Genomic DNA, 15,857 nt, shown 5'->3' with positions numbered 1-15,857 from the left:
AAAAATTTATTTTTCTTTTTTACCCAAAAGAATATTGGAAAGATTCCCCCCAAGAGGAAGGAGTTCTTCCTCCTATCCCATGTTCAGTGAAAAGGGGCAGGACCAGTTTTCAGAAGGTTTGCAAACAAAACTGCCAGGTTCCCTCTTAACTGTAAAGACCATTCATAGAAGAACAGGCAGCAGGAGGACCCTGTCTCTTAGGGACAGGAGACAGCCCTTGGGCCTTTCTAAGCAGTGGTAAAAGCCTGCAACTCTGCACCCTAGGGAGGCGATGGCGACACTCATGTTGATGGCAGTTCCAGAGTTCCAAGAGAAGCACTCCTTACCCAGGGAGAGCAAGTTCTCGGCATTCTCCAGCATGACCTCCTTGTGCAGCTCTTTCTGATCTGGGTCCAACAGACCCCACTCCTCCGGGCTGAAGTGCACAGCCACATCCTTGAAGGTCACCAACTCCTAAAACACCAACACCCAGAGGACTTAACAGTTGAAGCATGCTTCATAACTGACCTAATCCAATGCTGCTCAATTTAGAGAAGGGACTGAAAGCATGGAGGAGGATCTGCCCAAAAGTGAAAGCCCATATAGGATTCAGAGCCAGCACTAAAACCAAAGTCCCCCAAAGACCAGTGGAATATAGAAAAACACATTTTATACATTCAGTTGAAATAAAATTGAGAAATGTCTCATTAGGAAATTACTGCCTGTGGAAGTAGGAAAGTCATGGGTTCTAGCAGAGAGAGATGAGGATTTGTGGAGGTGAAATCAGGCAGTGCCATGTTAAGAAAATGGCATGAAGTGTTTATGGGAAGCTAGTAAGTATTATGTGCTGTAGAGTTAAAACATGTCCATGATCACTGAGGAGAAAAAAAGATTCTGTGAATTTTCCAAAGGCCAAAAATTAAGTCTTATCCAGATGAAAACACTATCCTTCCCCCCCAATGTTATTTTATTTTCCCAAATGCAAGTACAAATAGTTTTCAACACTCATTCTTGTAAGATTTTGTGTTCCAAATTTCAGAATCACATACTTCTTAATGGATGTGGCCCAATGGTCATCAACTTACAAAAGCAAACTGAAGTAGAGAGAAGGAATTTACCCAAAGGTCATATCCTTTGAGAACATTTCAAAGCAGTCATTCAAAGGTCTCTCACCTACACTGTACACAACTGGTGTGGATACAGCTGCTGGCATGTTGTCCTCCATGTTAGAATGGAAGTTTCTTGAGGGCAGGGACTGATTTTTCCTCCTTTGCATCTCCTCTATATTCCCACAGAGCCTCTTCCCTTTCTAAATGCCTGTTGCTTTGACCAAAGCAATGGTAAAGGAAGAGAAAGGCTAAGTATGAGCTGAATATGGTAGAGTTATTCTAGAAGTACCTAATTATAGCTGAGGGGTCTCAGGAGATAAAGAAAATAAAATAGAATAAAAGAAAACTTACCAGGATGCAAAGAAATGCTGGACAGCTCCTGATCCATTTGTAACATTTATTGTGCAGGTTTGTTTTATCCAATCTGCTGTTATTGTTCTGCTGGTTCCCTGAAATTTTTTTCTTCTCTTATTTTGTATTGAAGGTTAAAACAAATTCCAATAGGGGCCACTAGATTGGACAATGGTTAGAGCAGTGTCCCTGAAGCCAGGAGAACCTGAGTTCAAATATTACCTCAGACAATACTTCCTACCTTTGTGACCCTGGGCAAAGTCATTAATGACAATTGCTTCGGGAAAAAAAGAATTACATATATATATATATATATATATATATATATATATATCTGAAAACTACAAAAATGGCAAAGAGAAGGCATTCAGAAAGATTTGGGAAGATCTGTGTGGCCTGAGGCAGCAGGAGGTGAGCAGCAGCAAGAGGACAATTTCTCCTCTGCTCCCAGCCAGGAAAAGGACAAGAGCAAGGGAAGTTTCCAGGGTCCTGCTCTAGACAATACTCAGGATCAAGGGTTTGAGGAAAGTCAATGGCTGCAACAGGGAGATTGGCCACAGGACACAGAATGGTTAGAAGGGTGGGTGTGTGTGTGTGTGTGTGTGTGTGTGTGTGTGTGTGTGTGTGTGTATGTATCTAGTGGGGAGATGGTGCTGGAATAAAGGAAAGACTTGATACCCACAGGACATACACTAATGAGCAAAGGGGTCACCCTTGTCAGGGATCTGCATTGAGGGGAAATTTATACAAACAAGTGGGGGCAGCAACTGGGGGAAGGGGGTTAATGCTCAAGATGCCAAAGGGACAGTCAATCAGTCCAAAATATAGGAGAGAGGAGGGCAGTGTTGTTATTACTGCATTCACTTTCCTGCCCATTTTTGTAAAGGATGCACAGATAAGAGAGATGGCCACACTCACAGACCATCCTCCAGATCTATGGAAATGGCCTCTTGGGCTGATGTGGCCACATCCGAGGGCAGAATACACTCACCTGGGTTGGAGCTCTGCAGCTCTCAGGGGCCATTCCCTCTGGCTCCAGGCTCTCTGCTTGGGCCAGGCCTTGGTACTCTGCAGGCTGTTGGCAGGGGATGATTATAACTGCACAGATGTTGTTTCCTTCTTTTCCTGGACAGGAGGTATGCCTACAGGAAATTACAGAAGGTGAGGTTCCATGGAAGTTACTAAACCTCTGGGCCTGCCCATAGGGCAGAGACCCCAACCAACAGGAGGAGGGAGATTGAAAGGAGATTCAGGCTGAAAAATAAAAATGTTAGAGTCAAGATGGGAGAGAAAAGGCAGGATATTGGCTGAACTCTCTTCAGTTTCCTATGAAATAACTTTCAATTAAGATTGCAGTGACAAGGGGCAGCTAGGGGGTGCAGTGGATAGAGCATCAGCCCTGAATTCAGGAGGACCTGAGTTCAAATCTGGTCTCAGACACTTAACACCTCCTAGCTGTGTGACCTTGGGCAAGTCACTTAACCCCAGCCTCAAAAAGGAAAAAAAAAAAAAAGACTGCAGTGACAGGACCTACAAAAGGATAGTGAAAAACCATTTTCTAGCCTGTGGTCCCTGGTAAGCCAAGAGTGAGAAGTTAGTTAACTGAATTGGGAAAGAGTAGAAGAGCATGGTGAGGTACAAAGTCACCAGCCTTCCCTCCTCTTACAGAGCCACTTGGCTGCAGTGGCCAGGTATAAATCAGTATGAGTGGAGACGGCCCTGAAAGCAGTGGAGACCTTGACCTTAAGTCTCAGTCTGAAGAAGGCAACACCCATTGAATGATTAAAGTTGGGGAAGAAATGGAGCCAAGAAAGTTCTCTTTCACCCAGTCAAAAACAAGTCTGGGAGGGAAAAGTCCCCAGGGCTATTGGCCATGGGGCAGTCAGGAGTTTATATAGAAGGGACAGGGAATAAGATAACTGGGGTGGGATGGTATAAACTTGAAGATGAGCTCACCTTCTCTTACTCCTACTCTTAAGACTCCCTTCCTCTCCCCCACCTTCCTACAGACCCAAGAGGCAGGAGGGATTTAAGGCCCCAGATGGGATGAGAGTGTGTAGAACCTCAATATCCCTGAGTCAGAAATCTCCCTGCCAGTGATACTTGGTCTTCCCAGCATCCCTTATCCCCAATAGACATATTTTTCTAGAAAATAAAGTGACTCTACTGATCAGAGAAATGCAAATTAAGACAACTCTGAGATACCACTACATACCTGTCAGATTGGCTAAGATGACAGGAACAAATAATGATGAATGTTGGAGGGGATGTGGGAAAACTGGGACACTGATACATTGTTGGTGGAGTTGTGAAAGGATCCAGCCATTCTGGAGAGCAATTTGGAGATATGCCCAAAACGTTATCAAACTGTGCATACCCTTTGACCCAGCATTGCTGCTATTGGGATTATATCCCAAAGAAATACTAAAGAGCGGAAAGGGACCTGTATGTGCCAAAATGTTTGTGGCAGCTCTTTTTGTTGTAGCTGGAAACTGGAAGTTGAATGGATGCCCATCAATTGGAGAATGGTTGAGTAAATTATGGTATATGAAGGTTATGGAATATTATTGCTCTATAAGAAATGACCAGCAGGGGGAATACAGAGAGGCTTGGAGAGACTTACATCAACTGATGCTGAGTGAAATGAATAGAACCAGAAGATCACTGTACACTTCAATGTTGTATGAAGATGTATTCTGATGGAAGTGGATATCTTCAACATAAAGAAGATCCAACTCACTTCCAGTTGATCAATGATGGACAGAAATAACTACACCCAGAGAAGGAACACTGGGAAGTGAATGTAAATTGTTAGCACTACTGTCTATCTACCCAGGTTACTTATACCTTCGGAATCTAATACTTAATGTGCAACAAGAAAATGGTATTTACACACATATATTGTATCTAGGTTATATTGTAACATATGTAAAATGTATGGGATTGCCTATCATTGGGGGGAGGGAGTGGAGGGAGAGGGGGGATACTTTGGAAAAAATGAATACAAGGGATAATATTATTTAAAAAATTACTCATGCATATATACTGTGGGAAAAAATTCTAAATAAAAAAAAATAAAATAAAATAAAAAAAGAAAGAAAAAAAAAAGACAATAAAGTGACTGAGGGATAAAGTAAGGAGGTAAAGACTCTGAGATGGAGCCCTCAAAGAAAGACTATAAGAAACCTAAGGTTGGGAGACAATCTAGTCTGGGATTTAGTTCCCAGAATCTTTGGCGAGGGAAGGGTCTGGGTGTTAGGAAGCCTGGGTAAAAAAGAAGAAATGTAAGTGTCCAGAACTGATTTAGGTAGAGAGTTGAATCAGGAAAAACAGGAGGGCTGAGTCCTGAAATCTATTCAGCAGATTCTTGGGTAGTTTGTAGGCTTAGAATCCTGAAAGGGAATGTGGAAACAGTGAGCCACATGCCTGGGAAGGAGCCCCAGATGTGCGGGTCCAGAGAAGTTGGCCCAGGAAACAGCTTCAGTACCTGCAAACAAGGTGAGTTCCTCAGGGCACAAAGGCAGTGCCTGTGGAACCTCATAAGAAATCAAGTCAGTTCACCAAACAGGAGCTAGAGGCAGAGCTAGGACACCCGGGGCCAGAAGGGGAGGCTGAAACTGGGACTCCTGGGTTATTATGAGGAAAGCCTGCCTTTGGGCAAACATGACCCAATGGTAAACTTGATGAGAGGGGAACACTGGATTTTTGGGAAGTGTTTGGGAACCTGAAAAAGAAGTAGGGGCCAAGAATTCATTAAGTAGCCAGACCTGGCAGGAAATTGTTCTGACAGATGGGGAGGACACTGGCCATCAGAGCATATAAGACGTGTCAACGCTTATGCAAGGGCAGCCAGCAGAAGCCAGGACTTGTGAGGAGCTCTGGCTCAGACCTGCCTGGGTCCTACCCCAGCAGGGATGGTTTGCAGTAAGTAGAAAATGACAGATGCAACAGAATGCCCAGAGATCTTAGCTGGAAGCCTTCCTGCTTTCCATTAGTCTATTGCAGGAATGTCCTCTCAGGCTCAAGAGCCCCAAGCAATCAATCCCCGGAAGGCAGAGGGGTGGGACGCCACTCCCAAAATCATCCAGGATGATTACCTCTGAATGCTGCCTGCCTCCCTTCTCCCAGGCCTTCCCATCATCACATGGCCAATGGCCACTGGAATGGCTCTTCTCCAGCCCTAGACTCCTCCCAGGCTTTCAAACTCCACCCTAGGACTCTTATTTCACCTGGCCACTTACCCACCAGGTTGCTCATCTTATCTACCATGAGCTCCCCCTTCCCCTTGCTTCCATCACCTCATGTTCTGTTGGAGGAAGGATTCAGTACTTTTATCTTGCCACTGGCCTTGGCGGAGCACATCCTCCCTTACATCCAGTTCCAACACAAGTCAAGACATCTTCCTTTTACCTGTGGTCCTTTTCTAGAACAAAGCATTATCATCAACAGAAACTTCTTAGATTCATGAAAGTGAAACTTTCCAGAAGCCTTCCCACAGCAGAACCATTATGATTTTCATGTCATTTGATTTCATATTATATTTGTTAGGCTTGTCTTGGCATTCAAACTCCCATATAACATAATTTAGTAATCCTAGAGATGTGATTGGGTTAGAAGTTTTTCCTCATTTACAACTTAAAATGTGAGGTCATTTCTGCTGATTAAACGGCGCAAAGGTCCAACCTACAGGGAATGTTACTCCAGACCTTATGTAATCCTTGTCTGCTTGACCAGGGAAACTGAGGTCAGAGACCCTAAAAAGTCACTTTGACTTTCAACATTATCCTGACCCAGAAGTCAGCCTGACCCCACCTCTGTTAAGTACCACTAATTTACCTTTCTATAGAAAGTTTCTATAGAGTTCAGCTGACAGTACCCAAGTTTTCTATAGAGCTGAACTAAAGCTAAGTACTCCTACTTAACTTTCAATAAAACTGAATTAATGTTAAGTACCACCACTTAAGCTTTCTATAATTTGAACTATCACTAATCAAACTTTCTATAGCCTTACTGAAGCCTATTCAAATCCAAAAGCTCTGTATTGTCTCAAATCATATAACTATGTACTCTGACTGTAGGAGGGTGGGCAGAATGGGCAGAACAGACAGAACTCTAATTCCATCTGAGAGTTCTGGTCCACTGAGATCTCTTGATTGATTTAAAATAAACTTTTACTTTTACTTTTAATTGAGTAAATTCTTTTACTTCATCCGTGCCTTGTATCATGCATCATAAAGCCTGGAAATCCCCCAACATGCTGACCGTCCCTTACTTCTCCTCACTGCCAGACTACCCTCGGTGGTGGGGAGATGGACAAATCTCCCAAGTCTGGCATATTATAATTCCTTTGTTTTCTACCTTGAGATGTTTCTGACTGATTGAACTTGAAGGTCTTCTGCCCCACACAGTTAAAGGTTTCCTATAGAAAGAAAGCTTTCCGTTGGAAAAAGAAGATACTGGGAGGTACAAATGAGGGAGAACACATTGCCAGAGAATAACCATAGAAATTACTTGAAGGTGAGAGATAGGGATATCATCTTCCTGGAATAGCTAGGAAGCCATTGTCATGAGATCCCAAAGTACTAAGGTATAAGAACACAGCACATAATCAGTGAGGAAAATAAAGCATTCACATTTGCAGGTTGGTAGGAAATCATTATAAGACACCAAAAAAAAAAAAAATTAAACTCAAAAAATTTGAGGAGATATAACTGATTATGCTGATAGTTTTCCTAACATTGAACCAGCCCTGTACTCCTGTTACTTGATCACAGTGTATGATCCTGGGGATGACTTTCTCTAATCTCATTGCTAATATTTTATTTAAGATTTTTGCAATAATACTCATTAGGAAAACCTGTCTATAATTTTCTTTCTGTTTTCATCTTATGTGGTTTAGCTATCAGCCACATATCTGTGTCATAAAAGGAATTTGGTAGTTCTCCTTTCCCTATTTTTCCAAATGGTTTATATAGTTTGGGAATTAATTGTTCTTTGAATGTTTTGTAGAATTTACATGTAAATCCATCTGGCACCAGAGATTTTTCCTTAGGGAAATGATCAATACCTTGTTCTATTTCTTTTCTAAAATAAGACTATTTAAATAATTTATTTCCTCTTCTGTTAACCTGGGCAATTTATATTTTTGTAGATAATCCTCCATTTCATTTAGACTATCAAATTTGTTGGCAATTGTAGAATGGCTGAATAATTTATGGAATATTAATGTTATGGAATATTATTCTTTTGTAAGAAACAACCAATAGGATGATTTTAGAGAGGACCGAAGAAATTTACAGGAACTGATGCTGAGTGAAGTGAGCAAAACCAGAAGGTCTTTATACACTACAACAATAAAATTATAGGATGATCAGTTTTGATGGACATGGCTCTCTTCAACGAGATGATTCAAACCAGTTCCAATTCTTCATTGATGAAGAGAGCCATCTACACCCAGAGAGAGCACTGTGGAAACTTTGTGAACAATAATGTAGCATCTTCACTCTTTCTGCTGATGTTTGCTTGCATTTTCTTTTTGTTCTCTTTTCTTTTACACCAGATTTTTCTTATGCAGAAAGATAACTGTATAAATATGTATATATAGATATTGGATTTAACATATATTTTAATATATTTAACATGTATTGGACTACCTGCCATCTTGGGGAGGGAGTAAGGGGAAAGAATGAAAAATTTGGAACAAAGTTTTGCAGAGGTCAATGCTGAAAAATTACCCATGCATATGTTTTGTAATAAAAAATTTTAATAATTTTTTTTTAAAGAAGAGAAAAAATAGAATCTGAAACATCTCATTAGAAAAACTGGAGAACAGATCAAGGAGAGACAATATAAGAATTGCTGAACTATCTAAGTTGTTATTTTAAGAAGACTCTGGATACAAGATTTCAAGAAATTATGAAAGAAAATTGCTCTGAAGTTCTAGAACAAGAGGGAAAAGAAGGAAAGAAAAAATTGACTGTTCACCAAGTGAGAGAGATCAGAGGAGGAAAACTTACACAAATATCCTAGCAAAGTTTCAAAATGCCCAGGTTAAGGAGAAAATATTGCAATTCAACAAGAAAATAACAATAAAATACTGCAGAAAGTCAGAATTTCACAAAATGCAACAGTTTCTACTCTAAAAGACCATAGGTCTGGTTATATAAAATTTCATAGAACAAAAGAACTGCAGTTGCATCCAGTATAATTTACCCAGAAAGTTGAATATAATCTGGAAAGAAAGGGAAAAAAATGAACTTTTGATAAACTGAAAAGCTTTCAAGTATTTGTAACAAAAAGAGCAGAATTCAATGGAAAAATTAATATGAAAGATCCCGAAAAAAAGGAAAACATTAAAGACTAATTCTAAGGCATTCCTTAAGGTAACTATTTACTTATATAACTGAAAATGTTACCAGTATAACTGTAGGTAGTTTGGAAGACTGGGGCTGAGTTATGTATGATGGGGTAGGAAATTATAAAAACTGGCAAGAGGAAGAAGTAATACTGAGAAAGCAAGTGGGGAGGGGGGGGTGGAAAGATGGTAATATTGTAACCTTTCTCTCTGAATTACCCAGGAAACAATGTATACATCCAGAAGGATGAAGAAGCCTGAATATATAGAGGTGAGGAAACTGGGGGATGGGGTGGGGGAGGGACTTTTTAGCTGGATGAGATGGGGAGTGGGAGAATGGAAGAGAAGATCAAGTTACAGGGATAGGGTAAAAGAGGATTGAGAAAGAGAATGGGAAGTAAATCTAACATGGAAGGATTCAGTTGTTTGGATGGAATGTTTAAAGTGGCTCTTTGTGATAGCAAACACCTAGAAATTTCAGTGATTCTCCCTTCATTCCATATTTATTTTAAATTTAAAATTCCATTATTAGAAATTAGAGACAGTTGGTTTTGCAGTGATAAGAATCCTGAGACTGTTCACCAACTGAAGAGATCCACAGCAGAAAACCTTACAAGAATATCCTAGCAAAACTTCACAATTTCCAGGTTAAGAAGAAAATCCTGCCATCTAAGCAGAAAATAAGACAGACTTGGACACTGCAGAAATAGTCAGGATTTCAAACCCAGCAGCTTCGACTCTAATTTACCCCGAAATCTGGAATGTGGAATGAGGGGGAAAATAGACATTTGACAAATGGAAAAAAAAACTTTCATGTGTCTGTAACTAAAAGAGCAGAACTGGATGGAAAATTTAATCTAAAAGATCCAGAAAAGTGGAAAACACTAAAGACCAATTCCAAGGCCCTCATTATTTACTTCTATAGGAGAAAATGTTATCAGTACAGCTCTAAGGGGGAGGTCGGGAGAGCTGGTAACATTGTAACCTTCCTCTCAATTCATGAGGAAACAATGTATACATCGGGAAGGCTGTGGAAGCCTCGAGGTTATGTACCACACTCTGGGGATGGAAGGACGGTTCTGGATGGAGGCACCAGGGGAAACTGGGGAAGCCTGAGATCTAGCCCGGGGAGGGAGGGGGCGGATGAGGGGAAGTTTCAGCGTTTTAAAAGAGGGGGCAGGGAAGCAGGAGGAGAGCCCAGGTCAGATCTGGGAGAGAGAAATTCTGACCAAGCTAAGGGTGAGGAGATCAGGGACACTGGAGGGGCAGAAGGCTTGGTGGGGACACAGATACCTGGAAATCAGCATGGCTGGGTCCTGACGTCTACAGGAGGTTGCCTGGGACGCTGATAGAGCTTAGGTTTGGCGACCCTAAAGGTGGCCTGGACACAGGGAGCCATGGCCTGGGGTCTGATCGGGCAGCAGCCCAAGAGCCTGGGGGATAGGGGGAAGCCAGGCAGAGCCAGGCAGGAGTTTTGGGTCCTCAGGGCAGGCAGAAATCTTGAATCCATCCGGAGCCCAAGTCCGAAGGCAGAAGCACCACGTTTCTAACTGGGATCCAGGAACAAGGGGGGGGGGTCTCCCGGGTCCTTACGGGCAAGGTCTGAAATTGGGGAAATGTGAATCTGTGATAAATCCGGGGACGGGAACGTCTGACGTTTGGGAAGTTCTGGGGTGGGAAAAGCAGGGATGACGACGGAGGCGGGGGTGGGTGGGAGGGGAGGGCTAGTCCAATAACCGAGTCTGGTAGAGTAGCAGGTTCCTAGAGCTGCTGAAGAGAAAATCCCCCATTCGTAAAGACAAAGGGAACTAGCGAAAGCTCAGAGGTGGGCAGGGAGGAGGCGGGGGATAGATACACCGGGAAGTGGACGGACCTACCTGGGACCTGCCCCTGCAGAGCTCCCTTGCAGGAGGCAGAGAGATCTCTAGTCCAGAAGTCCCAGTTTCCAGCCAGCTCTCGGAGGAGATTTCTCCGGGGCCCAAGAGTTCCAACAACTTAGCCAGCCCCTGAGACTTCCTAAAATAAGCAGTCTACTTCTACGACGAACAAGAGCAGGATCTCAGGCCCAGAGTTGCTTCCCCGCTCCAAGCCCCGCCTCCCATACGTGAAAGGTCTTCACCACCGGAGAGGCCCAACGTCTGCCCTGGACTCCTCCCAGGCTCCCAAACGCTACCCCAAGGCTCCTATTCCACCTGGATCCACCCACCAGGCTGTTCCGCTCGGAGATCGCCTCCTCCCCCCTAGGCCGCCTCCTTTTCCCACTCTCATTCACAGCTTTGGGGCTCCCTCCTTGCGCTCTGGAGCTGAAAGGGTGGCTACATCAATCCTGGGCAGCAGCCAAGCAGAAAGTAGTGGGTCCCATATTTAAGGTGCTGACTGCTACTCGACTTAGAGAACTTTGGGGATTCTATTTACCTTCAAGTGTTAATGCAGACTGGATTGGATTTTCTCCTAATCTAAATTGGAATGTGGGCTCTCTTAAAGAAAGACTTGTTGTCCCATTATAATAATAGGGATGTTTGAGCCTCTACATGTAGATGCACAATCATCTGCAAACAAAAAACCAGGCACCAATATTCCCTTTTGTTTTGACTTGTAGCCTTTTCAAGGAGAAGAATTAGCCATCAGTGTGGTAGCTGACTTTGATGCTATGTTTCTCCTCCTTGGAGGGGTTTGAAAACATCAGGCTGAAAAGCCTGGAGCAAGCACATAGCCTTGTTTCACTCCACTGGTGATTGGGAAAGCTAAAGAGAATTGTCCATTGTCTAGAATAGCAAGCTCATCATACTGAGGAACAATACTGATGAACTTCTCTAGGCGCTTAAATTTTGACATAATTTTCCAAGAGCCCTTCTGACTGAAAATATTAAAGGCCTTGGTCAAATCTCTAAATGTTGTTCGCAGATTTCTGTTCTTGCTCCTGCCATTTTTCCTGGAGTTATTGAGCAGCAAACACTATATCAACAGTTCCTTGGCCCCTTCAGAAGCCACCCTGGGTCTCAGGAAGATGACCTTTTCCCAGGGAGAGCTTCAGTCTTTTAAGGAGGACTTTGGCAAGAATCTTGCTAATCGATGATTAAGAGAGAGAGAGAGAAACAGAGAGAGAAACAGAGAGAGAGAGAGAGAGAGAGAGAGAGAGAGAGAGAGAGAGAGAGAGAGAGAGAGAGAGAGAGAGAGAGAGAGAAGAGAGAAGAGAGAGAGAGAGAGAGAGAGAGAGAGAGAGAGAGAGAGAGAGAGAGAGAGAGAGAGAGAGAGGAGAGAGAGAAATCCTCCCTGCAATTGTCACAGTAAAATCAATTCCCTTTATATTTATAGAGATGGACAATGGAGCATGCTTGAACTCCTGGGGCATAACCTCCTTTTGCCAGGTAATCTACAAAATTTCAATCAGCTTTTGTACAAGCATTGTAACCCCCACCTTGTAAATCTCATCTGATGTATAAAATATGATGCTCACTAAATTCCCTTTTAGTCCTAAATCAATGATATTATGATCCTGTCATCATATTTATATTTAATAGCAATTTTTCTCTGATTTTGTTATAAGCTATGTAGCAGAGCAGAGAAAAAAGAACAGTTTCTGCCTAGAACTCATGAACCTTTCATAAGGAAGTTTGTTGGAGAATATTATATATAACCAGCTGAGGTATTGAGCAGAGTGAAGAGGGGGTGTTTTGGTTCCTTGGGTACACATCCCAAGTTTTGGGTCCAGAAGTAATAAGGGCACCACAAGTGCCTTACCACAGGAAAGTAGTCTAATGGCATTCAAAACCTCTTCTTTACTTGGAACTTCAGCTAGGGAGTGATTGATTTTAACTTGAAGCAAACAGTCAGTGGCTTCAGCATGGATTGCTGATGGTCTGTTGAGAACACTATGGAAGTGTTGAGCCCATCTCTAGTATCATAGCCTCATCACTAATGATTGTGACTTCAGCATTGAGTAGTGAGATGTTTCAGCAGACAGGCTAAACCAGGTTGAGGGAAATTAAGAGGGTCTCAAACCCTAGAGTGAATCTGAGAACACTGAAAGCACTCGGATAACACAAAATAAGAAGTAAATCCCTTTAGAGGCACAATGGGGATGCACATTGAGCATGGGAGCACTCAGAGGTCCCTAAATCCAATCCAGTGGAAAGACTCAGGTTCAGAGGCCCTCACTTCTCAAGTCTAATTATTGTGAGCTGATCTCTAGTCCTATCAGTCCCACTTTCATGTCACTCTCTCCCTCATAGTACAGGAAAGTTGCCTTCCTAGCTGGTCCTGCTACTTCCCTGTTATAGGCCAGAGCCCTGAAACAAGGAATCTTACAAGGTGTTAAGTCAGGGGAATTGATAAATATAATGCTTATCTAGTTTATCATGGTGGTTAATAGTTCTCTAAGTTCAGTATGATTGATGTTCTCTTACAACAAATAATGATTTCCTAGTGATATAATGATTGGTTTATACTCAGTGTGGAGCATTTAAGCAGGCATTGAGCACCACAGAAGACAAGCAGTGTTGTAGAGGTAGGAGCTTAAGCTCTCAGAGCCAAGAAGAGAGAATTCATTTCCACCTTCATCAGCACCCTGGCTGGCCTGGCCTCCTGCACTTCCCTCACTGTATTCAAGGCTGGCAAAGGCTCCAGGCAAGGAAATTAGATTGTGAAAGAGATAATAAAGGATTTGGACTTTAACACCTGGATATTCTTGTGGTGATTACTCTGCTGAAAAGAAGGCTGCCCCAAAGACCTCCAGAAAGCCATCAAAAACATTATACTTCCCTGACACTTTTTTTACCCCCTCACACTTTTAATAGTCCGTAATTATTATTGTGAGGGATAGAAAATCCTATCTAAAAATGACTACTCAGAGATCACTCATAGAAAAGCAGAACTATTTATTAGAATCTCTAGAAGCAGACCCCATCCTGGTCTGTGAGCCAGATTCACAGCAGGAGAGAGCCACTCTCTTGAAGATGTTTACAACTTTTATACATTTCAGACAAAGAACCTCCAAAATCCCACCCTCCATAGGTTGTGATTGGTCATATTTGGTCAGTGGAATGCAGCTGGCAATGTGATTTATAGCTTCTTCAGTCATGTATAGGTTAATCCCTATTTGGGCAAAGGAATGCAGCCTAGGCCTTCATGTGACTGGGGCCTATAGGCCTGATTTTATGTTAGCTAGCAGTCTCTGATCAATATGTGCTTAATCTGTAAGTTCTTCACCATACCTTACTCCACACACTCTTGAGGAACTGTGATTAATCAGCAGTAATCGCTTTTGTCATTTGCACTTTAAGGACCTAAAGACAGCATTATATATTTTTCCAGAGACATGATTATTATTGCTCTAGGGACAGATCAGATCAGGAAATCTTGTTTTATAAGGAGGACCTTGCACATATTCCCCAGATATATGCACACATATATACCAAATCAATGTCTGCACTCATTTTTGGAGTCATTCCCAGGTCCTGAAACAGAGACAAAAATGAGGGGAGTTTCTATGTTTCACTGTCAGTCACAAAGATTCTGCCTCAAAGAAAGAACATGTCTAGTCAGGAAGGGGAGTCAGGAGGGGAAATACAGAAATAGATGCAACTGTTTATGTGTTGCAGAGAGGGAAGCCTCTGAAATCAGGACTGGTATTTTTTTTTTTCTTCAGAATATGAGAAATATTGGTCCTACTAGATGATTCTCTTGCACCTCTAAATCCAGCTTAGTTCTCTTTCCTCTCCCTGTTCAAAGTCCTCTAATATCTATGACTTTTTTTTCCTCTTTCCACTCCACATCCATTTTATGCCATTTCTGCTAGTCCTTATTTGTACCTCTTTATTGAGTAGATAAAAATACTAAATAGATATATTTAGATAAATATATTTAGATAGATAAATAGATTTCATATGGGACATCAAGAGAAAAATGGAAAGGTATATTAAATAAATTCAGTATCTGAACACCACTACAACCTCTTTCCTGTATATCTATAGGTCACTGCTGGTCTTGATGAGATTTGGAAAGGAGATAGCTTAAGATCAAAAAATACCAACAGGAAATTCCTTTTTTTGGGAGACACTGAAGAAGATAACAATAGAGAATGTTTGTCTTATTTACAACAACAGAGAATTATTGTATTATTGACAAATATCTCCGGAACCTCTTGATAACATCTCTGTGCAAACATTGTTTTGATGACTCTAGTTATGTATATAAAGAAGGCTGAAAAATAAAATCTTTGCATTTTGGTATATACCAGCCAAATGCCCGTGTATTATGATATTAAAGAAAAGTTCTGATTCGCTCCTATAAATGACGCTCTCAAGCTCAATTAAAAAGTAAAAGTAAAAAGTTTTAATCAAACAAGACAAGGTACAGACAATTTAGATTTACACAACAAAACAAATAGAAACAAGAACAATTAACAACATGACAATTATAGTAGATAGAGGAAGAGAATACATCACCAATTCAAGGGAACCTCCAAAACTCAAATGGCTGGGAGTCCCGTTTCAGCCTCACTCAACTTGAATTGTGTAAAGATTTTTCTGGGCGGAGCGTCCTCCCCACGGATGAGACTTAGTGGAGATTTAAGATTCTCAATCTTATATACCTCTCTTAAACAAAGAGGGCTTTCAGCCAAGAAGTCTGGCACGTATACATGTGTAGAAATATGTGACCTTCTAGTGTTTTGACTTACTCCATATATTATCTTGACATCTATAAAAATACGTGACCATCTGGTGTTTTGACCCATTCTATATTGTCTATACCTTGACGTATTTCCTTATCAATTGTGTATGCTCAGGGAGGAAGCCAACCACCCTAAGCATAAACATTCCCAGGAATGGCTAGTTCCTGGTATCTATTGTCAAGGACATATAGAGTTCATGGAATGGTCAAATTCCCATAATTTAGAAGCTGAGGCCTGTTAGATTTGAGTGAGCTTACAATTCTAATATGAAATTTTAATTTCTTATTCAGCCCGTCAACTGACATCCCCCTTTTCAGGCAGTTTGGGTCTTCCTGAAGGCCAAATGCCTGTCTATCCTTTTACTATCAATAAATACTTTGTTTCCATACAG

The 15,857-nt window shown here is 41.7% G+C and overlaps 2 protein-coding genes across 2 annotated transcripts in view; both read right to left on the bottom strand.

Annotated features, from left to right (window-relative positions):
• LOC141564996 (uncharacterized) overlaps nt 1–10,900 on the bottom strand; it is a 218,839-nt gene extending 207,939 nt beyond the window's left edge. The window contains exon 1 of the mRNA XM_074307933.1: nt 10,671–10,900. The gene's annotated coding sequence lies outside the window, so the exon portion shown is untranslated. The remainder of the gene's footprint in view (nt 1–10,670) is intronic.
• The window catches only part of LOC141564989 (uncharacterized), a 138,068-nt gene that overhangs the window by 11,358 nt on the left and 110,853 nt on the right, over nt 1–15,857 (bottom strand). The window contains exon 3 of the mRNA XM_074307913.1: nt 327–453. Within this exon, the coding sequence (XP_074164014.1) occupies nt 327–453 (127 nt within the window). The remainder of the gene's footprint in view (nt 1–326; nt 454–15,857) is intronic.

Source organism: Sminthopsis crassicaudata, chromosome 3 (genome assembly GCF_048593235.1).
Source record: "Sminthopsis crassicaudata isolate SCR6 chromosome 3, ASM4859323v1, whole genome shotgun sequence".
NCBI classification, from domain to species: domain Eukaryota; kingdom Metazoa; phylum Chordata; class Mammalia; order Dasyuromorphia; family Dasyuridae; genus Sminthopsis; species Sminthopsis crassicaudata.
Note: the sequence above shows the minus strand (reverse complement) of the source record. Positions and strands in the feature narration are given on the sequence as shown.